The following is a 24,170-nucleotide window of genomic DNA, read 5'->3' as shown; positions in this document are numbered from 1 at the left end:
ATTGTACAATTACCAAGGATGTGGAAATGTAGGACACAGCTTTTGATCCTTATAAGCAACACTATCAGATAGTGGAATAATATAGAGGGTGTATTTTTTTCTAAATGAACTCGTTCGATTCGTTCGTTCGATTCGTTCGTTCGTTCCTGGCTTGGGAAAAAGTAATTTTAAAAAACGAATGATGCAGTTTTAGGTTTTATCAAAATCGGCCTCGTAACTCCTTTCAGCATTTTTCGCTAGTCCTTGTAGTTTCGGATTTGGCCCTGAAGGCCTATTTGAAAAATTCACCCTGTATAATGTTGAATGTTATAAAGCCCATGTTTGACGTGATTATACATGATATGACAATGGAAGTTATAATATTCATTATCATCATTATTATTACCTTTTACAAGACCACAGGCATCCTTCTAATTGTATCACAATCTCTCCATTTATAAGCACAGGACCCTGTCGACCGCAACACACACACACTTATTACAATGTTGTGTTTATCAAATACTAAAGTCTGTTTTTTTTTCGCAGGTGAAAGTCTGGTTCCAAAACAGAAGAACGAAACATAAAAGAATGCAGCAGGAAGAAGAAGCGAAGACTGGCACCAAGTCGGGTTCCTCTAGCAGTAAGCCAGACGACGGCCAATTCAACAACTCCTACGAGGAAGACGAGGAACTAATAGATATGGACATGGATGAACTTAGTGAGAGTGAAAACGAAACGTAGGAACAAGTGACAGACTAAAGTGACCGGACAATTGTTTATTGTGTAAATATTATCGTAATTAGTTGTATCTTAATTAGATTAATTTCCTTATTTATTTCTTCTATGATGTCCCAATTTAATCTTAACACAATTTGCTCACTGGCAACTCTAACAAGAGTACTCGATTCATTCAATCCATTCAAACGCTAAACCCCAATAAATAATGACGCAATTATTTAAATTTCTTTCCGCTTAATTTATCTCAATTCATGAACGGTCATTTATTTCCTTTAAACAAGCAACCGTGTCATTAAATTAACGGAACACATTCGAAATGGCGTCGGAACAGCTCTTGTTAGCGCGTCACGAATTATTAGATAACGAAATTGGCCGCATTATAATAGTTTTGGGATTAAATTAATTAAAAATGCCTCTTTTGAAGCGTTCCTAGTGATGTGGGTATAATTAGACAGTTTGATTTTAAAGGCTGATAGGCAGGGTCTATGGTTTGTGAGCTGTCAACGTGCGAGCGAGACGGAGAACGGTAACGATGACGTGTTGGAGAGAATAGGGTAATATTTATAGAGATGGAAGCGATTATTGTACGTCGTTTGTGGGCCTATTATTAAGAGATGCGCCCAGGAATCGTATCTTGAGCCCGAATCGCGTTCAGTAATTGCTCGCGACGCAACAAAATTGTTTTTAATCTGTTGACGATTGTTCTCTACGGCTATTTGTCTACGTGCGTTTGGAGTTCCGATTATGATCTGGTTAGATGGCTCGTTAGTGCCCACTTTCACACGTGGACGCCTATTCATGTAGCCATTGTGCGCCGAAATTTGTTTCTGTAAGTGTCATAATAAATGTTTCGGTGTTCTGTTGCTCGCTGCGTTCTAATCTCGCGTTATGAGATATTTTACAGTCGAGATTGACTGTTACAAGACAACTTTTTTATCGCTAAGTGTGCTTTGTCTTGTGCTGTCATATTTTTGAGTCAGAAACATCAAGCCATAATAATAATGTACAGATATTCTCGAATATTAAATGCTCTGTAATGTAGTATGTATGAAAAGTACACACAGTTTAAAAAGAGTGTAAAAATAATTATAAATTCATTACATTTATTTAAAATTAGCATATCAATGACTTAGACAGTCTACTTAAGTATTTAAATAATTATTTAGTAATTTTAAACAAATATTAGTAATCATCCGCATAAATCATAGAAGTGTAATAATTATATACTTAATTAAAAAATATAAAACCCAGTGGATTATACGTAGTACTCGTCAAATTAAATTGACTTATGATCTTTAAGTCACCTTCTAACCCGTAATAAGTTCAAATTTAAATTGTCAATGTAAATCAAATTGAATAATGTAACTAATTTGGCAATCGGTTTATGTTGGTTACAAGTTAATTAAAACGTGTTACTAAAATTCTAATAAGAATATCAACCTTGCAACTTGTCATATAAACTACTAAGTACCTTGCATGCCACCCACGTAACAAACTTGAAAATATAAACTCAAAAATACCATTTCTCTTTTGCATTTTAAGTGCTCTTTTGTACCTTTAATACACTTTTAATTAGACTCTCGGTAAGAATCGAAATGACTCGTTTAATTTAAGCCCAGAGAAGCGTGGCGTCGGTCATGTAAACGGCATTAATTCAGCCATTGTTTCCATTTTAAAAAGCTAATTGTGCCCTGTTTTGTGCGGTGGCAACATCGTACTTAGGGAACACGGATACGCTTAGCTTCGTGTTGAAAATGGCGCTCAAATGAAATGTCAAAATAAGCAAATTAGTCAAATCATGCTTGTAATTAACTTATTATTTGATTAGAGATAATTTTTATTTGTGTTTTCGTAAGAACTCGAGGAAAAACAACGTAAATATGAAATATTTACCGCATTCAGTTTAAAATACAAAATAAGCGATTTAATAATTTCCGCGCCAACAATTTATTTCGTCGTTTTGTTGGTACCATTGTTGTACACAGATTAAGTATAGTTTACTTTTTTCTTTTTCGTATTACAAGTGCAGGAATTCCGAACTGTTGGACACACGCGTTAGTAACCGCTATTATAGGCTTAATTTGTATTTTCTTCCCAGTCTTTTGTTCGATTGATTTACGATGACGAGTATCGAGTTCCCGATTTATCGCCGAGATCGAAAACAAGTCGATTATAGTTATTTATTCGCGTGGTAATGCCTTGTTCGTTATGTTACTCTTGAACAGCTAATGTAATGTTATCCGAGTATCTTACTTGGCTGTAATTTTGCCGGCTTTAAAAGTAAAACTGCTATTTTTTATCTGCATTGTAGGTTCACAGATTAAACATAAAGTTTTTTTCGTAAAGCTTTACCGTGATAAGATAATATATTATATATAGTTATTATATTATTTACCCAAGGTACCTAATTTGGAGATAATATTGTTGTCAAATTGCCTTTTACTTATGTTTCTTTCTTATACATGTAGTTTTAAATATTTAAAAAACATTATAAAAACGTAATTAACGACATCATAAATAAAATCTTTAGCAAAAGCAAATTACAGACATAAAAACATTTGTAATTATGTGGACCTGTAAAAATGTGGGTAAAAACGTAAAAACATTTTTGAATATAATTTAAGTTAATTTTTATATTTTTGTTTGTATGATAATTTTGTTTAAATATCGCATCACATATAACGATCTTGATAAACGATTTTATAATTGAAGGCTCTATCGTCACATCTATTTTCGCCAAATACCAGTATGCGGTTTTTTTCCAACCAGGTTTTTCACCCTTCACGGTGTGGTAGGCTGGGACCATAGATTAGTAAAGATATCGCCGCCTTGAATTTGAATGAAGCCACAAAAGGCTTATTAGTAAGTTCTTTTTTTGAATTCTTGACAAATAAAAACATTTTTAGAGAAAATTTACGAATAAATCACTAATACTGCGTAATTTACGTAATAAATAAATAGTTGTTTCAAATATTTTAGGGATATTTTAGCACGGAGACGTGGCAAAACTTTTTTACGCAACTATTTCAATTCTCAAAACTGCGTGCATTTTCTTGTTAGGAGTGAGTAATCTTTACTAATCTATGGCTGGGACGAAGGATGTTCCAACTTAATGGTAGTAATTTAATATTAGAGATTGCTTTCAGGCATGGTGATATCCTAATTAGTGTCTACAAAAGCCAATATTGACTATTTAACATAAAAGTGGACAGCATACTCATTTCCTATTTCAAATTACGACAAAAAAATCAAGTATCAATAATTTCCTATACTTCATTCGAGTCATTAAAACCTAGATTTTCATTTTCAGCTCAATTAACTCCGAGGCCATTGATTAATATGGTTCCTTCATTAACTGTTTCCGATTAGCGACCATGTCGTAACGATACGATTTTTAATTACATACACCTTGATTGGCTTTAATTTGCTGATTACGTGACATATTCGCTTATTGGAGTCATTCGATTATCGAGATAACGATTCAATCGATTTTAGAAATGCATGCACTTCACTAGTTAGCTTATGGATGCCAGTTTATATGACAGTCATAGATTAGTAAAGATACTTCGCCGCCTTGAAATTGAATGAAGCCACAAACGACTTATTAGTAAGTTCTTTTTTTGAATTCTTGACAAATAAAAACATCTTTAGAGAAAAAATACGAATAAATAACTAATTTACGTAATAAATAAATAATTATCTCAAACATTTTAGAGACATTTTAGCACGGAGACGTGGCAAATCTTTTTTACGCAACTATTTCAATTCTCAAAACTGGGTACATTTTCTTGTTAGGAGTGAGTAATCTTTACTAATCTATGATGACAGTTAACAAAATGAGCTAAAAGACAAGAAGCCACAGCCGTAAAGTAGTTAATAAAAAAATTATACCTGTCAATTGCCATCGAATTTTCCATCCATCCATCCATTTGCCATAATTTTTATTATGTTAACTTTTAAACTTTTCATAAACTATTTATTGGAACGAATTGTCACAAAGGGGAATAATCCTCCATTACAGTCTCACCGCTGGGCACGGGTCACCTCTCAAAAAATGTAGGCTATAGTTTAACAATTGTGTACCATGAGAAGATTGGTAGAATTCCTACACCTTAGATAAGTCAAGATTGAGTTTGATAATTGTCACCGTCATGTATTTTCTTGTTTGAAAAATATTAAAAAAATGTACTTTTTAGATCATTTACGAATGACACGATATTTCTTCGCACTTTTTCTTCGATTCCGTGTCTTAACTGCGCATATCGGCATTATTCCGCGTAAATTACACCATGATAGCCATTAAACTGATAGAATTGTCAGCTGTTAAGCCATTTAATGGCTTCCTACAATTATAAGGCGGTGAGATATCTATACTTATCTATGCTATAACCCTATCTACACTCGTTTAATAAAATAAAAACAATTGAATAAAGATTGCAAAGTTACCATTACCACTCAATCGCTCACGTGTTTTAAAACGGTAAATAAACCGGTAGGTACAGTCATTTACAAAAGTGCTGACTCTAAAATTTAATGCCGTGTATACATTTTATCATAATTGTAACGATACCAATAACGTTGTCAGAATTACGCGTTTTTTAACACTTTCAATAACTATTACTCTCATTTTTAAATCGAGTGAAAGATTTTTGAAATATTTATTTTTCTGGACAAGGACAATTCTCTTAATGATATCGGAATGGTTATGACGAATATTTTTAGGGTTCTGTACCTACTCGAATGGTCAAAACGGAACCCAGTTACTAATATGCCTCTATCGCTTGAACCGTTATAGATTGACACTTGAAGTTTTGTACGGAGAACGTGGTGGCTGCTATAACAAAAATAAAAAGCTTGACAATCAATGCGGGTCGTTGTACAAGAAACCGTAAATTTTCGGCATTTTTAGCTTTATCTATTGAATTTCAATATGCATTTTACTGAATGACATTTATGGCTTCTATGATAACAAATACTAAAAATAAATTAAAATTTTGGTAGCACGGAACCCTGTGTATGTGCTCGACTCGCACATGGCCAATTATTTATCGCTTCGTCCTATTTTGAGACACAATAATACATTTAGAGACACATTATTTTTAATGCGAAATAATTTCGGAAATTGTAAATCTGTTGTACTTGATGCAGTTATTTTAAAATGTCACCGTTAAATAGGCCTGTTTCACTTTTCCTTTCAAAATATAATATACATGTTGTCATATGCAAATTGAATTAACGGTACCTACCCACTACCCACTGAATGTACCAACTTACCTAATAGAAAGTTTTAATTACGTCAGATAGACATACGCCTTTATTAATAATGAAATCTATTCAATATTTTGCTTCCCAAAGATCGACTTTTGACTATTTCTACATACTAGACATTGTCCAATTTCGATTTAATATAGGTAAATGATGGATAGATTGGTTATTAATATATGACTGTAGCAGTAGTTTAGTGGTTCGAAACTCAGTCTCTTAATTAGAGAGTCTCAGGTTCGAGTCCAAGTCATTCTGATTTTCCGTTAGAAACGTATTAGAAATTAATTAACACTTTCTATAAGGGCAAAGGAAAACATCTTTAGAATTATTTATGACTGAAAATTTTAGAAAAAAAGTTCTCAAAAGCTTGTGAAGTTAATGTAACCAAGAAGTGTAAACCCTGTGGTGTCAAAATTATTTTTTTTGTAATAACATTTGGTCGCGTTTTAACCGTTTTGTCGCTTCGTATAAAACTTTTGCTTGTTAATGAAAGTACATTACCATCCGTTACTTATAATTGATCTATCCAATGTTTTGCTTACCAGAGATCGACAGAATTTCTTCATTTAGCATTATCAAATTTCAATCTTTCGTAGATAAAAATCCGATAGTTTGACTCAGGGTAAAAACACATAGATGGATTGATTATTGACCTAGCATAACTTAACGGTATTAACCGTTTATTAATAAGCCAAAGCTAATGAGCGGTATAAATAGACTCGCATACTCTTTAGTTGACTCACTCCACATCATTCAGGTCATGCCGCTCGCTCTTGACGATTTAATGATGGCTTCCACCTGAATGTTAATAGCACAATGACGTTATGTTGATGTCATTATTATGTTGTAATTCTCATGGGGTTTGTGGCGTGAATATCATAATAGTCTCTTCCTGGAACTTAAAGATGGCGCCACTGTCACACTTATTTTTGAACCCTTTGTGGTTCGACTCCGGCACCACCGCCACACCTATTTCTGCCTAATAACAACAGTGTTAGGCGCTGCTGTGTTCCGGTTTGAAGGGTGTGGTAAGGGAGACAGACTTTTCCGAGGCGTTCCAGCTTAGTCCTCAGGGGTAGCGGCGCATGTGTGGCCGACCTCAGGTAAGAATATCTAATCCTATCTGGGGTTGATTACAGATGTCCATGGGCGGCAGTATAATATAATGCAGACGAGCATGCAGTCCACCTGATGGTACGTGGCTCCTGCCGTCCATGGAAATCTGTAATCAAACCCAGATAAGATTAAATTCCTTCACGCCGACCGCCATAGATGCGCCGCTATCCCTGAGGACTAAGCTGGAATGTCTAGAAAAAGTAAAAATATTTATCCGAGGCGTTCCATCTGTGACCAAACTTAGGTGAACAGCAGTGTAGCAGTGTGGCTTCGGTTTGAAGAGTAAGGAACACGAGGCATTCTCAGTGATAGACATAGGAACGTATCTGAAACCCACCTCCAATCCTGTTGGGGTTGGTTACAGATGTCCATGGGTAGTGATTACGACTGCTCAATTCTGATAAAATTTAATTTTAATTAGCTAACAGGAAATCTTTTAGTATATCATTGTTGACTACTTATCGTTCTGGGACAGTCAATAATCTATGCCTACTATTGTTAGTGAACTTTTTGAGAATTCAATTTGAATGCTATATTCTGACTAAGTTCATATCGGCACACTTCACACGTGACATGACATGATCCAAAAGAAAACTTTAAACTGTTATAGACAGCGCCAAACTGCTAGTCCGCCCTGAAGTTGTTGCGAGCAGGTGTCATACAATTTGCTATGGCGACGCGATTCATTTCTATATTCAGAGCGGACTAGCAGTTTTACGCGGAGTATATTACAATTTAAAATCAAGTACTTTTTACGAACGTTTCCAAAATCGTTTTGTAATTCATATAATGTTTACTTTCATTATGTTATCACAATCTATCGTTAATATGTATGTTATTCATAATGAATTCTTAGCACTGACCAACTGTTTTGAATGCATCGAATGTTTCCTTTGCATGTAATTATTATGAGGCATTCTTTGCGTATTGTAAATAAGTACAGAAATATTACTGTAATTATGTTTGGTTTTCTTTATGATAGAGTAAGGTCTGTTATTAATAATTAATCTATCCAATCGTCTGTCTGTAGAAATGTTGGGGCCCCCGGCACGCAAGGACTTGGGGGCCCCGTAAAAATACTGTAAGGAAAATTACCTAAGTCCGGACCAGTGATTGACATTTGCGTTAAGAAATGAATAGACGAATAAACGAAATCTTAGGGTGTTGTGTAAGCAAATATGGTGGCTTTTGGGGCCCCTCTTACTTTGGGGCCCTGGCCAGGTGCCGTCTTTGCTTTTAGGTAAAGACGGAATACTATTTAATGTTTTGTCTATCTATACATTTTATTTCAATTTAATTAAAAAAAATATGTTACATACTAAACATTGTACAATTTGAATCTTTGGTAGGTTAAATGGATGGATTGATTATTAATAATGGACCTAAAACCAACGTCATTATTATAGGCATAAGCGTCAATGGCAAGGTTTAAATTTGCGTCTTCGAGTAAAAAAAATCTTAAGGAACTTACTATAATCTATACACAGTAGGTACATATTTCTTGTATGAATATCATTTTGTAATCCATATTAAATAGTTTATGTGTAAAATACTTAGTGTCAAAATAACTAGTGTTTGCTAATGGTCGAAATTGTATTAAAAGAAGAACATGAATTTGCATGTGTCATCAATAACTACGAAACAAAAAAATGTTAAAACAAAATAGAAATAGAAAAAAAATTGTTTTGTCTTTGCCTACCTACATTTATAATCTGTTTGTAATTTTAAATGACATGAAAACATAAGTCAATTTTTTATTTTGCATGATTATCCATGGATATCTATGGATGGATTTGTCTTTAGAATACATAATATGATTCTGACGAAAGTTAAAATAAAAACTTACAGCAACAAAGCCAGGAAACGAAGCTTGTTTAAAAAAATGAACTTTAAATTAAAAAAATAGATTCCTACTTGTTATAATTGTTAAATATGGATACTTAATTAACTCTTAGATATACTTTTCTTTATAGAAATCAAATTTAATGTAAATATTATTTATTTCTGATCGTACTTAAGGTAAAATAAATATTGAGTATTGAAACATAGATTAGTAAAGATACTTCGCCGCCTTGAAATGGAATGAAGCCACAAACGGCTTATTTTATTAAGTTCTTTTTTTTAAATTCTTGACAAATAAAAACATTTTTAGAGAACATTTACGAATAAATAACCAATACTGCGTAATTTACGTAATAAATAAATAATCATTTCAAATATTTTAGGGACATTTTAGCACGGAGACGTAGCAAAACTTTTTTACGCAACTATTACAATTCTCAAAACTGGGTACATTTTCTTGTTAGGAGTGAGTAATCTTTACTAATCTATGTATTGAAAAAAGATTGTTCCTTTTGCATGGGTTCGTACGCCATAGTCCAAGTGAATGTAAATAATTTAATATAATAGAATAATTAATATAATAGCAGTAGATATAATGTAAATTTCATTATTTAAACTAGTAAGTGTATATATGTGTGTTAGTTTCTATATAGTTTAAGTGTATGTGTGTATATCTGGCTAACTTTTGCCCCCGACTATCCTCTGTTTGGTTCGAAAGTAAATGTAGCAGTTTAAAGATGAGTGATATGAAATATATGTTTTTACTCATTTAAACTTATTGTTTTTTTCCTTAACCCTTCAGTGCCCTTACCATGAGATTTTACGTTTTGATAAATATTATTGTTTTGGTATTTGTTTACGTATTTGCCCATACAATTCCCAATCACGGCCCCTAGCGGACTGTATCAGAACTATAGTGTCAGGAACGTAACATTAAATGTCTAAATTGACAAAATGGCGCTTTATGTTTTGTCTCTCTTTTTTAGAAACATGTGAGGTAGACAAAAATACTTGAGCATATACTTATTGTTACGTTTACTCAGTCTACTGAAGCAAACGGAACAGAATAATGGATTGAGTAAACGTTACGTAACATTGTGGCTTGTTTTGAAAACTCGTGGTAAGGGTACAGCTTCCGTTCGAAACGGAACCATATTACTAAGCTTGATTTGTTTGTCCGTCTGTCACAGGGCTGTATCTGTAACCTTAAAAGATAGACGTTTGGGATTTTGATCTTTTTAATTTTGATGTTTTCTTGTATGGTGGACCCCCATACAAAACCCGTTTTTTTTGATATCCGTATTTTTGCTTATCTATTGAATTCTAATAGACTTTAAATGTTTACATTGCATATGTAAGATAATAATGAATATACTAACAGTTTTAAATGTAGCAGTAATAAAATGTAAAATTGATAAATGAATTTTCAAAAAATATTAGGATGATAGATACCTACAGACTCAAATAACAGACGCAAATAAATATTTGCCTTTCTGCCTATGTCTACTCATATACCTATGCCTTTCAAACTACTCTGAAAACGGTAGACTATACAACCGTGATGGACCTAAACTTGGAAATGGGATGGAAATACCTATTTTTTATAATCAAATCTAGCAGTTAGGCTAAAAAGGACGGCGTTACTTAGGCTCGATTTCCAGGCCAGAGTTATTAGAAATTGTCATTCGCTTAGACGGCGAAGGACTACATTGTTGTTATACGCCTGAGAGATAAAAAATAAGAAGGAACTATGAGTTTTGATACAAATCCGCACGAGGCCAGCGCGTTGGATCATGGCTAAGCCCCTTTCAATGTTAGAGGAGACTGAGCCCAGCCATGGGACATCTATTATCTATTGATGGCTTATGGGATAGCTTCTTGCACCTCATTCGAAGAATACAGATGAATCATGACTCAGAATATAATGCCTCGGAAAATTATGTCTCCCTTATCACCCTTCAAACAAGAACACAACAGCGCTTAACAGTGTTGTTATTAGGCCGACATAGGTGTGGCGATGGTGCTTCCGGAGTGAACCGCAGAGGGTTCTACCACTAACCTTTAAAATGTTAAAAGGCTTTTAAATCTTTTAAACTTAATGTTTCATTGAAGTCCACTAGAATTCTCCCCCCAAATCGACCACACATATCGCTGACGTCATTGTGTCTGTGCACGCACACGGCATATAAAACCCCATGTGTGTTGCATGTCAAGTGGGTATAGATTTAAGGCATTTGTTAACAGGATGCTGGCGAGGCGTCGACACGTCTATGTTGCCTGTGGTAACAAATTACTACTTCGCTTTTTTTTAGTATAAGTACAACCTATTAATAATCCACTGCTGGGCACGGGTTTCCTCTCAGAATGAGAAGGATTAGGCCATAGTCCACCGCGGTAGCCAAATACTTCGCTTTTTTTATAGTACAAGTAAGTCTCATCATCTACCCATTACTGTCCCACTGCTGGGAACGAGTCTCCTCTCAGAATGAGTACAATTAGGCCATAGTCCACCGCGCTAGCAAATACTTCGCTTTTTTGTAGTACAAGTAATTCTTATCATCAACCTATTACTGTTCCACTGCTGGGCACGGGTCTCTCAGAATGAGAAGGATTAGGCCATAGTCCACCGCGCTGGCTAAGTGCGAATTGGTAGACTTCACATACCTTTGAAAACTTTATTTAGATTTCTCAGGTATGCAGGTTTCCTCACGATGTTTTCCTTCACCGTTTAAGCAAGTGGTAATTACATAACTAACTGTAACGTAGGTAATTGTCGTTAAATCCTACGACAAGTGTGCAATTAAGTATATTCTATTCTACTACTGCCCATGGTATATTTGTAGTAAAACCTTAATAGGTAACTTAGGGCCAAATTTTACCACATTTAAAGCCAATAAATAAATATGAAGATGGATGTGACTCTACCACTTTTATCATTAACTTAATCGAATGTTATAAAGAAAGATTAGTCTTACTTATGATTGATAATAAGTAATCACTGCTACACTGATGTCTGAAATCAACCCTGAATAAAAGACACCTTCTATAGCCCCATAGCCCCAAACTATTATTCCCTGCTTCGTGGGTGCTATAGACACATACAGATGAATAAACTAACACCCAGACCCTAGAACAGATATCAAATTCATCATTCCCATACCTGTCTGGCCGGGGATCGAACCCGGAGTCCTTTGCGCATCAAACCGGTACGGTGAAAGCTCTGCTCCGCAGGTCGTCACCACATGTCATTTTTTTAATTTTTTTTATTTCCTATTTATTATTATTATTATTTTTTAGTATAGTTGTACCGCCTTCAATTTTTCTGCACATCCCTAAGGTTGACTGGGAGAAAATGCTATTTAGCATTAAGTCCGCCTTTTGCACCACATTGTTCTTAACATGGTCAATAAAGAGTAAATAAATAAATAAATAAAATACGTATAGTCGATAGTGTAATGCTACTGACGCTCATGGACATCAACAACCCCAGGCAAGATAGATTCCCACCTGAGATCGCCCACAAAAGCGCCGCTACCCCTGAGGACTAACATGGAATGCCTCGGTAAAATATCTCCCTTACCACACCCTTCAAACCAAAACACAGCAGCACTTAACGCTGATGCAGATACCGGTGTGGCGATTTTGCCGCCGAACTCGAACCACAGAGAGTTCTACCACCTTTGAACATATTGTGTGATTTATTTTATAATATAGGAGTAGCAGACGAGCATGTAGTCCACCTGATGGTAAGTAGCACTGCCGCCCATGGACATCTGTAATGAACCCCAGGATAGGATTTGATAATCCTACCTGAGGTCGGCCACAAATGCGCTGCTACCCCTGAGGGCTAAGTAGGAACGCCTCGGAAAAGTATGTCTCCCTTACCACACCCTTCAAACCAGAACACACGCGCCTAACACTGCTGTTGTGAGGCAGAAATGGTGTGGCGGTGGTACCACCGAAATCGAACCACAGAGAGTTCTACCACCTTTTAACATACATATTAATACTTATTAACATATTATTTGATTAGTTAGGGATGAAACCTGCAGTAGTGGGCAGTTAACGCCAAGTTTTCTATAACTACAAGTTTTTGAAGGTGGTAGAACCCTTTGTGGTTCGACTCCGGCGGCACCACCACCACACCTATTTCTGCCTAATAACAGCAGTGTTAGGCGCTGCTGTGTTCCGGTTTGAAGGGTGTGGTAAGGGAGACAGACTTTTCGGAGGCGTTCCAGCTTAGTCATCAAGGGTAGCGGCGCATCTGTGGCCGACTTCAGGCAGGAATATTTAATCTTCTCTGGGGTTGATTACAGATGTCCATGGGCGGCAGTAGCCATTTACCATCAGGTGGACTGCATGCTCGTCTGCTATTCCATATTATAAAAAAAAGAAAAAACCTAAATCTACAATCGAAATTGTTGCCGACTGAAAAAGCTTTGAAAGTTTATTAAAAGGTGTTTAAAAACCATTTTAAAGCGCCGCCTCCGCTCAAGCGAGAAAAGTCAAAGCTAAAAGGATTACCAGCAGGTAGTGGGTTCGATTCCGTAAGCCAATTTCCACGAAGCTATGCGGGTGGTATATTTAACGACATTAAGGGTTTTATACAACAAACTAGAGGATTGATTTTTTTACTGAGCCCATATTATTATGTGAAGTACGTTAATAATAGACTCCTAGTTTTTTTCAAATGCTTGTCTGGGAACTTTTGGCATACATAAAGAGGAAAGACAATATTCAATAGATTGAACGCGAATTACATTATTAAATTATTATTATAGAATTACATTATTAAATTTATATTGTATAAATGATATTGCACGCTGATTAACTCATATTGTACGCTTGTTGGCTCATATTGCATACTGATTAGATATTTTTGATTAAAATGAATTGACTCCTATGTTAGTGTTATTAGCACTTTTTACAATTAAGAAGGTATAACCGTATATAAAATTCTATAATTATTAAAAATTCATATTGTATACGAATTAACTCATATTATATGCACAATGCTCATATTGCATACTGATTAGCACATGTTACATATAGATCAGTGTGAAAAAGTGCACATAATAATATATTTTAAATTTCATGGTTGTAGGTTCAGTAGTTTAGTCAAAACCTTGATTAATACGTTTTGAACGTGAGTATATTTTCGCTTTTATATATATAGATTATATTTTCATGAATAGCATTACACAGCATTTTGTAATACATTACACCAAAGGACTCTATTTTATTACTATCATATTGCAAACCCACTAGTCTCTACTTTTCCGTATTATTTCAACTTTACTTTTATTGATAGAGTCGGATTTGGACTAAAGTAAAGTGGTTTTTACAAATGACTGATTTTCTTTTTAATACTTTAGAAGTAATGTTTAATCTGTGCTTTTTGAACTAAAGGTGTTCTTGTTAAAGGCTTAACGTGTTTAATCTATAATCTGCTATCCCATTAAGGGCTAACTTTCCACTGGTTTGAACTAAATTTTAATACGTTTTTGCAAAAAAAGAATTGTGGTATTTTAATCTAATAATGTTTTTTGTATGGTTTAAAATCGGCCTCTAAGATCTTTGAGTCCATTCTAAAATCGGCCAGGAATGAATTTGAGAATGGAACCAAAGACCACTTTGGTGTTGTTTTGGAAAGAAGCCACCTAAGTTCTTGTGCGGGTGCTATAAGTATGGGGGTGTTAAATGGAGTCTTTATGTCACAATATTTTCCTACTACAAATACGGTAAATACCTATGTTAGTAAGTACCATTACTAGATTATTTAATTAAAAACTAAACCTAATATCTATATGGCTAGTTTAAACTTTTAGTAGACACTCTTGAAATCTTAAATTTAAAATAATAACCTCTATATTGGTTAGTTTAAATTTTAAATCACCTATCAAGGGTTCATACCGATCATTAACCTAATTAACGTATCTTCTCTATCTTTGCGTAAAAACCATACATAAAAATTTAAATAAAAATAGGTTTATTAAAACACCTTATTTTTAATAAACCTATTATTTTATACCACTAGTTTTTTTATAATATACGAGTAGCAGACGAGCATGCAGTCCAACTGATGGTAAGTGGCTACTGTCGCACATGGACATCTGTAATCAACCCCAGACAGGATTAAATATTCCTACCTGAGGTCGGCCATAGATTCGCTGCTACCCCTGAGGACTAAGCTGTAACGCCTCGGAAAAGTATGTCTCCTTTACCACACCCTTCAAACCAGAACACAGCAGCACTTAACACTGCTGTTATGAGGCAGAAATAGGTGTGGCGGTGGTGCCGCCGGAGTCGAACCACAAAGGGTTCTACCACTTTCATAACTTCAGTACTTTTAAACAAAGTCGCGTTAGAAAAAAACATAAACAAATCAATATTTACATTAATAACTTGAATTATGTGTCGAAATTTTAAAATAATCATGTTTGAATTAAGAAAACATCACGATAATAGTTACTTATTGACACCGGAAACCGTTTCGAATCCCGATTCGAACGCCGCCATTGGTCAGCTGTCAAGATGGCTGCCTAATAGCGATTGACAGTTCAATCTAGATAAGTATAATCAAATTATAGTGGATAAATAGAGAGTATGCTATTACAACTTAATTATACATCTCAAAATACGAAACATAATAAATGAAGAACATTTTGAGTCTTATATTTATAAGAATACGCGTTAGAAAATTAAAAAGTTATTTTTTGACACGCAAAAGAATCTTGTATCGGCCATAGTTTATCGCGCCATCGAATACTGTCGACAGTTGTATGCGCTTTGTGGGCAGTTAAGGCGAATTGTATGGTTAAATTAGTTTTGTAAAGATATCTTCCAGTATTTATCGGTAATTTGAAATCTTTGGATGATGGCTCGGACACGAATTTGTGGGGTTTTGTTTTGGCTATTTTCTATGCGAATATTAGTAGCGTTTTTATATAAGATTAAGGTAGGCAGTCCATCTGCTGGTAAGTGGTCCCTGCCGCCGCCGAAACGTAGAACTACTTCACCCTAGTGTAAGCTAATTATTGCTGAAATACTATTTTATATACATAATAAAAGATTCAATTATTTCTCTGACAATTCATTCCTTGATATCTTATTTTTCAAAAAAAAAACCTATAATATCCTTTTCTTTTTATATATTTTCCCGCTACATTGCTGCTCACCAGCAATTAAATAGACTCTTATTAACATAAATTAACTAAAAAGTATTGTTACGAAAATATACCCTTACACTAGAAATAGGTGACGGTAGTACCTCTCCGGTCAAATCAAAGCTACTGGTTCCACCATTTTTCAAACCTACTTCTGCCTTATTACAATAGTTTTAATTAATTAATTAGTTTTAAGCGATGTGTACAATTACCATGAGTTTTTACGTTATGACAAATATATTTGTTTGTTTATATTTGTTTTCATATTCGTTTACGTATTTGCTCATACTATTTCCAACCAGCGCCCCTAGCGGATTGTGTCAGAACTTGGAATTTGTATGGGCCAGTCACATTTGTCAAAACGTAAAAACTCATGGTAAGGGAACTGGTTCGGAGGGTGTGGTAAGAGAGGCACTTACAAAACAGTGCAACAAAGTTTTCAGGGTCAGCATTTGTCCGTAGCCAACCTCACGTGGTATTCTAACCCTACCTGGGGTACATTATATGTGTCTACGAGCCTTTGCCCGCGGCTTCGCTCGCGTTACGTTTGTTAAAAAGATTTATACAAACTTTCATCCCCTATTTTATCCCCTTGGTGGTAGAATTGATCAAAATCCTTTCTTAGCGGATGCCTACGTCATAACATCCTGCATACCAAATTTCAGCCCGATCCGTCCAGTGGTTTGGACTGTGCGTTGATAGATCACTATGTCAGTCAGTCACCTTTGAGTTATATATATTTAGATGGACGGCAGTAGCCACTGACCATATAACGTATAATTAAGAGTTCTGTAATCTTGAAGTTGTACGAACTCTACCAATTCGAACTTGGCAAGCGTGGTGGACTATGGATTAATTCCTTTTTGATTCTGACAGACCTGTGCCTGACTATGGATCATTTTATGACTTACTAGCTGACCCGGCAAACTTTGTACCGCCGCAAAATCTATTTATCAAATATATTTCATATAAAATATAGCCTATGTTACTCGTAGATAATGTAGATTTCGAATGGTGAAAGAATTTTTAAAATCGGTCCCGTAGTTTTTGAGCCTATTCATTACAACCAAACAAAGAAAGAAAGTTTTTATCTTTATAATAATAGTGTAAATGATACAAACTCAATTTTACCGCCATTTATAAAATTTTTGGCGCCATATAACTGATGCTTATGACACAAATGCATAATTATAGAGTAGGAACTACCTAGAGTTGTCAGCACACCCAAGTTTAAAAATAGAATTGGTTTTTTTTCGTGACTAGATTTTGTTTGATATAAGTCTGCATTTAAGTATCATATAAGTAGGTACCTAATATATTATTTTTAGTGGAATACAATATAATTATAACTGACTTTTGTTGACAGCTTTGATTTTTATTACATGTCAGTTATTCAATTATTATTTTGAAAAATAACAATACGTATTTTAAAATGAAGTTGCAAGGGACTTGATTCCGGATCTCTGAAATGAAAGGCCAAAATATTATTATCTTTGTCTATCTATTTAAGAAAAAATAGACACGACCCTTAAATCCCGCGCTTTGAGCTGATTGCCACAGACTATAATTAATATTAATGTTCATTCAACTGACACATGTCATAGTTGTCACCAACCACAACAGACAACAAATGGACCGTCACAGAATAAAAATATTTTCAATTTTAATCTTTATTTCTAACAGAATAAGTGCTTAATAATACTTTATTAAGTTTTATCTATTTTTGTATTCCACCTTGTGATGTGTACCGAAATGTTTCGGTTGTTTAATTCTATGTAATCTGTGGTTTATTTACTGTTTTAATAGTTTATGGTCTGTCATATTATGAAGCGTGAATTGTAGACAAAGGTAATATGTAACTAATTTTACGAATGTGGAATATTTATGTATTACCTAATATAGGACGTAAACAGTACCCTTACCATGAGCTTTTACGTTTTGACAAATATGACTGCTTTAGTATTTGTTTACGTATTGGCCCATACAATTTCCAAGTTCTGATATAATCCGCTAGGGGCGCTGATTGTACAGTTTGTATTTGATGCACTGGAAGCCCATGAAAATGAAAATATATATTTTAGGAACGGCGGTATAAGAATAGAAAATGTATTTCGATACAGTAATTCGCAAATCAGCCAACTCCACTTGTTGTCAAAATGTTCTTTTTATTTATTTTGTTTTCGTTCAACGCCATTTACTATCAAAATAAATAAAAAAACATTTTGACAAAAAGTGGAGTTGGCTGATTTGCGAATTAAGGTACCAATTTGTAAAATGAGGATATTAACAAAAATTTTGTATTTAAAAAGGCGCTGTAGATCCCTTACCGGGGAGTTTATTCCCGATCATTGTAAAAAACGTTAGCTACTCTGCCAATTTTGTTGACGAATAGCTAACTTTTTTTTTATATAATATAGGAGTAGCAGACGAGCATGCAGTCCACCTGATGGTAAGTGGCTACTGCAATCCATGGTCATCTGTAATCAACCCCAGACAGGATTAGATATTCCTAACTGAGGTCGGGCACAGATGCGCCGCTACCCCTGAGGACTAACCTGGAAGGCCTCCGGAAAAGTCTGTCTCCCTTACTACACCCTTGAAACCGGAACACAGCAGCGCCTGTTATTAGGTAGAAATAGGTGTGGCGGTGGCGCCGCCGGAGTCGAACCACAAAGGATTCTACCACCTTCAAGTATGTATTTGTTTGTTATTTTGTTAACTTATGTTATGGTAACTGGCCTATGGACATCTGTAACCCACTCATAATAAAACAGGGGTTCTACCTGAAGATGATCACGTAAGTTTCACATGTAAGTATTCTCTCCCACCGAAATGTAGTAACTTCACGCCAGAAATAGGTGTTTCGGTGGTACCTCCCCGAATCATTCAACCACTCTATCTTTCAAATTTACCTGAAAAACAAATTTAAAAACCTACAATGGCTCTATAATCATCAATTTTTAAACACAAACTTGTCAAGGATTAAAAAAAAAACGAAAGATTAGTTATTTGTCAAACAGCTTCGTTATTAAAATAATCTTATGAGTTGCCGACGCGAATACTTAAGTCTCGACTAAATGATATTATGAGCTAAGCTTTAAGCTCTTTAGGCGAGCTTTTTTACTTTTCGTCGTAATTTTAGACGGCAGGGTATTTAAGTAAAAAAATGTCTGTATGGACGTATATAGAATGATATTTATATATATTTCTTTGATTGACGTAGCAGACGAGCATGCAGTCCACCTGATGGTAAGTGACTGCCGCTCATGAACTGTAATCAACCCCAGATGGGATTAGATATACCTACCTGAGGTCTGCCACAGCTGCGCCGCTACCCCTGAGGACTAAGTTAAATCGCCTCGGAAAAGTAAGTCTTCCTTACCACACCCTTTAAAACGGAACACAGCAGCGCTTAACACTGCTGTTATTAGGCAGAAGTAGGAGTGGCGGTGGTGCTTCCGGAGTCGAACCACAAAGGGTTCTACCACCCCCCTATTTACATTATATTAACTATAGTATTTACAACTATACAAATGCAAATTTTTTGCAATATTCTTGACAAAATACTCGTATTTAACTAATTAAAGTCGTAAAGCCAACATAATTTATTAATAAACGAGCTTTTGCCTGCAGCTTAGCTCGCGTATCGAAGTAATATTTTCATCCCCTATTTTATCCCCTTGGGGGTAGAATTGATCAAAATCCTTTATTAGCGGATGCCTACGTCATAACATCTACCTGCATGCCAAATTTCATCCCGATCCGTCCAGTGGTTTGGGCTGTGTGTTGATAGATCACTATGTCAGTCAGTCACCTTTGAGTTATATATGTATATTTAGATTTGTGTTTCTTTAAATATTTTGTTTTTCTAAAGTGTTCATCGCTAATCAATCGAAAATTGTAACGTAAAACGGTTTAAACTTTCCAATCCTAAGCAGTTTCAATCCCATATCAATACTAACATTAACTATAATCGAATTTTAAATAGCTTTACTTAACAGTTCTTTAATCTTCTTAAATACATAATCGTTCTGTTAGAAGGTTTTGACTAATGGTTGTACACGATAGCTGTAGGTAGGGCAGGGGAAATTACCCCAAAATGAGGTTTTAAACACCCATTTAAGCCATCAACGAGAGGTTTAGTGGAATGATGCGGTGTATGTTTTCATTGCACTTTTCTAATGCGTCAAAAGTTAGGATGAAATTATGAAGTTTAATCATTTTGAAGGTGGTAGAACCCTGTGTGGTTGGACTCCGGCGGCACCACCGCCACACCTATTTCTATCTAATAACAGCAGTGTTAGGCGCTGCTGTGTTCCGGTTTGAAGGGTGTGGTAAGGGAGACATACTTTTCCGAGGCGTTCTAGCTTAGTCCTCAGGGCTAGCGGCGCATCTGTGGCCGACCTCAGGTAGAATTATCAAATCCTATCTGGGGTTGATTACAGATGTCCATGGGCGGCAGTAGTCACTTACCATCAGGTGGACTGCATGTTCGTCTTCTTCTCCTATATTATAAAAAAGGTATCTCCCTGACAGTTGTTATAAGGCAGATATAGATATAAGAGTGATTCTGGCGATTTAAGTTCCAAATAGGTAGTAGAATTACTAATAGTGCTAGAATAGTCACTCTAACAAAAGTATCTAACATTTAACGAGTTAGAAGCAATGGAAACAGTTTCCTTGTTAGAGGCGTATCCGTTTTTATAAATATCATTACGTTGCTGCCCATTTTATGAAACATAATTGGCGCCCAATAGCTGCTATATTAAACTTTAATTTATAACTAGATGTGTTTCCACCCTTATTTTTCGGGGTAGATAATTTGACAGATGTTACTGTGTCTATGGTTTGTTTTTTTTTTAATTGTTTTAGGACTTTCTTGCGGTTATACCTTGTTGAGAAGTGGTTTTAGATTAAATGCTAAAAAATGAATTGCTTCTTGAAATTGGATTGGCGTGCGTGTTTAGTTTGTTGTAACGATTTTCGAAATTATTTGTCTATAATTTCCTAATTTCTTTGAAATTTAGAACAATTCTTCGTTCAGTTGACCGGTAGATCCAAAGCCCTGGTGTTAAAGACAGTCTAAATATGAAAGCTTTAAAAAATAAAAGTTCAAACATAGACAATTTATTCATCTATTCATTGATACCTTGTGAACCTAGAAATTAATTTAAACATTTTTAATTATAAACTGTGCACTGCAATACTAATATTATGACATAAATTCATTCGTTATAGCTTAGATACCACAGATTATGATCTAATTTCGTCATACTGGCCGCGTGTTCCAAGTTACTTTGGCCTGTCCCACTTGTTAGAAAGGACGACATAAACAACAACATCGCATTTCCCGCCAGTAAATTGATAGCGTTCAGACACGGTGTATAAACACGGAGAGCAGTTGGAAAACGATAAATCACAGTGGATAATAGCGCTCATTTAGTCTAATACCCTTAACTACGGCAGATATCAAGTTGCGTAGTTATCGGTGTTACAGGCATTAACCGCGGGAGTGTGTGGGTGCCAGCCGATTATGACTCGGCGTGTGTGTTAAGGGGCAGATTTATTTAGAAAGCTTAGATGTGAAATTTGCAAATCGAATGTTTTGTTTTTATGTGAACAAGAATTTAGTTGCGTTCCGAATTTCGAATTTTAAATGGTTCAATTATTGTTTTCTTTTACTTATTTTGTTATCAAGCGGTCGGGTAGCAACAGAAATAAAAATTATTATTTATTTTTTCAATACTTGAATTTGAATTCTATAAAATATCTGTAAAATGTGCACATAAATTTCATCTCAAAGTTTTTCCAATCTAAACAATACGAAAGCTCGTTGGCTACCCTTAACAAACCGTAGTCGTGTGCGTTGCATCCGTACGCTATCTTCTACGTGTACACAGCATTTACGTTAGTGTTACGTGTTTGCATGTTGTTGTGGTAGTGTGAGTGCGTTTGTGTGCGTTTGTGTGGGTCGCGTATCCACGTTAGCGGTTGCTTGTGTGTGTAAGCGCGAACAAGTTGTTTGTTCAAAGATTTAATACACGGTACTTCGAGTTACCTGCGCGGCGGGCGTGATGTATAGTGTCGGATCTGAGATTTTGAGATTTGCACGTTATTACTTTGTTATTTATAACGTACGACGTTATAGATGGCGTTAATAGCGATGGGTGTGGATTTCGGCCTCCCACGCTAGGTAATGAAAGTTTTATGTTATGTTGAAGGTATGGACGTTTAATGCGTAATAGCATAGTGGTATCGTCTTGTTATGCAAGTCTAATACAGATAAATCAGAGTAGCGTGGGTTTGAGTCGGGGTGGGATTAGTTTGCCGCCCTGTACGAGTAGTTTAAACAAGGATCGTCAAAAAAGGCTCTATTTGTCGGTAAAAAAAATGCCGTTTCGTAAAATGCCGCAAAGCGCTTAGAGTGTGGGCGGTTTATAGGAAATTAACGTTAGGTATTGACGTAATACGAAAAGGCAAGAAAATATCTTTTTGTATCCTTTGCCGTCCTCCAAAACTAGCCGCCCGCGTCAAGTTGCCCTCTCGATTCATTGGACTTTACGCTTCTGAGATAAACAGTATATATGATAAATAGATCCAAATGTAGAGGAAATTCCCTACAAGCCTAAAAAAATAGTCTAAAAAAGCATATAAAGCCTATAACACATTTGGCCAGCTTCGAAGAGTAGAGTCTTAGCCCTTTAAAATTTAAAGAATATTCGTGACCAGTAACATAGTAATGTTTTCATCAATTTACTACTCAGCTAACAAAAACAATTTAAAATTTTAGTTCTCTAAATTGGATGGAAAATAACCTATCAAATGAACTAGTTATTACCTTCAAAACAGCATGTTTCATATTACATTATGACACACATGTAATCATTAATATAATGCAGCATATTAAGGTCAACAAGACACTAATTTGTATTGCCAAACAAAAAACTCACTTGCGCTTTTCCTCCCAAGCTCCACTTAATTGGATATATCATAGACGTCTGTTTGCGCATGGCAATTGATTGCAACTTAACAACGTGCCAGCAAATTGCCAAGATGAAAGAGCGAGACAGGAACAACCGCAACTTACATTAACGCTGCACGTGCGAGAGCAGGATAGACGATTAGCGAGCTGCGCGCGAAACGTTCGTTCAGTAATGGCGTTGTAAGAGCAGAGTGGAAGCGAAGTATTTATTTTTTTAAGGCAATTATTTTTGTTTAAAAGCGTTTAATCACGAGCCGTCAGGACTTAAGAGAGATCGTTAGCGTCGTGTTTTCTAAATCATTTATTATAATTGGCCAATAAAGTGTTGATTTTTATAATTATGCAGTCCGTTTCGTAGTTTTATGTCGGCTATGGGGTTGGAGTGATCGATTTAATTGATCCCTTACTAGTCTGTGGTATGTTTTTAATCTGTGCTCATTTTACATCTATTTGTTAGTCTGTTTTATTGCTTTACAAATAAGAATCAACACTGTATTGGTATTTAAAAGGTGTCTATGGTGCTAAATGTGTTTTTGTTTTTCTCGTTATAAAAATCTATGTGCGGATTCATCCACATTGAATGTTATAGCTTTGAATAACACAGATTTATAATTATAACGTTATGGTTGTAGATTTTTTAAGAATATATTATTAGTTGGAATGAGAAAATTAAAATACTTAGTCATTTATAATTTAATTAGGTGCTGATCGTCAAAAAATCGGTCGCTAAAATTGTAACTTTTAAAATATTTGCAAATAGTAATTATTATAATGAAATCAAAAATTTTCGGGACAAAAAATATGGGACACTCCGTGGTTCAAATACGGGTACAGTTAATCATTATGGGCAGCAAAAGCATTAAGTCAAAAGGAATTTAAGGGATTATCCAGATGACAAGTATGGTGACACCTTGAAGCTATTCCTATTTACAGCTTAATATGGCTTACCTATGTTTAAAGCTAATTCTAGTTAAGCTATAGTCTAGCTAAGTCTATAAGGGCTAATCAATAATTAAAGACTTTTTACACTCATAGACCCACTAGGATTACATTAGGGCCTTCTTCCTATCACGCGTGTGCCT

At 35.2% G+C, this 24,170-nt stretch overlaps 1 protein-coding gene across 1 annotated transcript in view; it reads left to right on the top strand.

The window, feature by feature from the left end:
* Window positions 1–3,259, top strand: part of LOC140745615 (homeotic protein empty spiracles) — a 49,569-nt gene extending 46,310 nt beyond the window's left edge. The window contains exon 3 of the mRNA XM_073077554.1: window positions 526–3,259. Coding sequence (XP_072933655.1) covers window positions 526–720 — 195 coding nt within the window. The 3' untranslated portion in view covers window positions 721–3,259. The remainder of the gene's footprint in view (window positions 1–525) is intronic.
* Window positions 3,260–24,170: the final 20,911 nt, after the last annotated feature.

This window comes from Epargyreus clarus, unplaced genomic scaffold (assembly GCF_041222505.1).
Source record: "Epargyreus clarus isolate Ecla_fem2 unplaced genomic scaffold, WU_Ecla_fem_2.2 ptg000002l, whole genome shotgun sequence".
Taxonomy (NCBI): domain Eukaryota; kingdom Metazoa; phylum Arthropoda; class Insecta; order Lepidoptera; family Hesperiidae; genus Epargyreus; species Epargyreus clarus.
The sequence above is the reverse complement of the archived record's forward strand: the minus strand, read 5'-3'. Positions and strand labels throughout refer to the sequence as shown.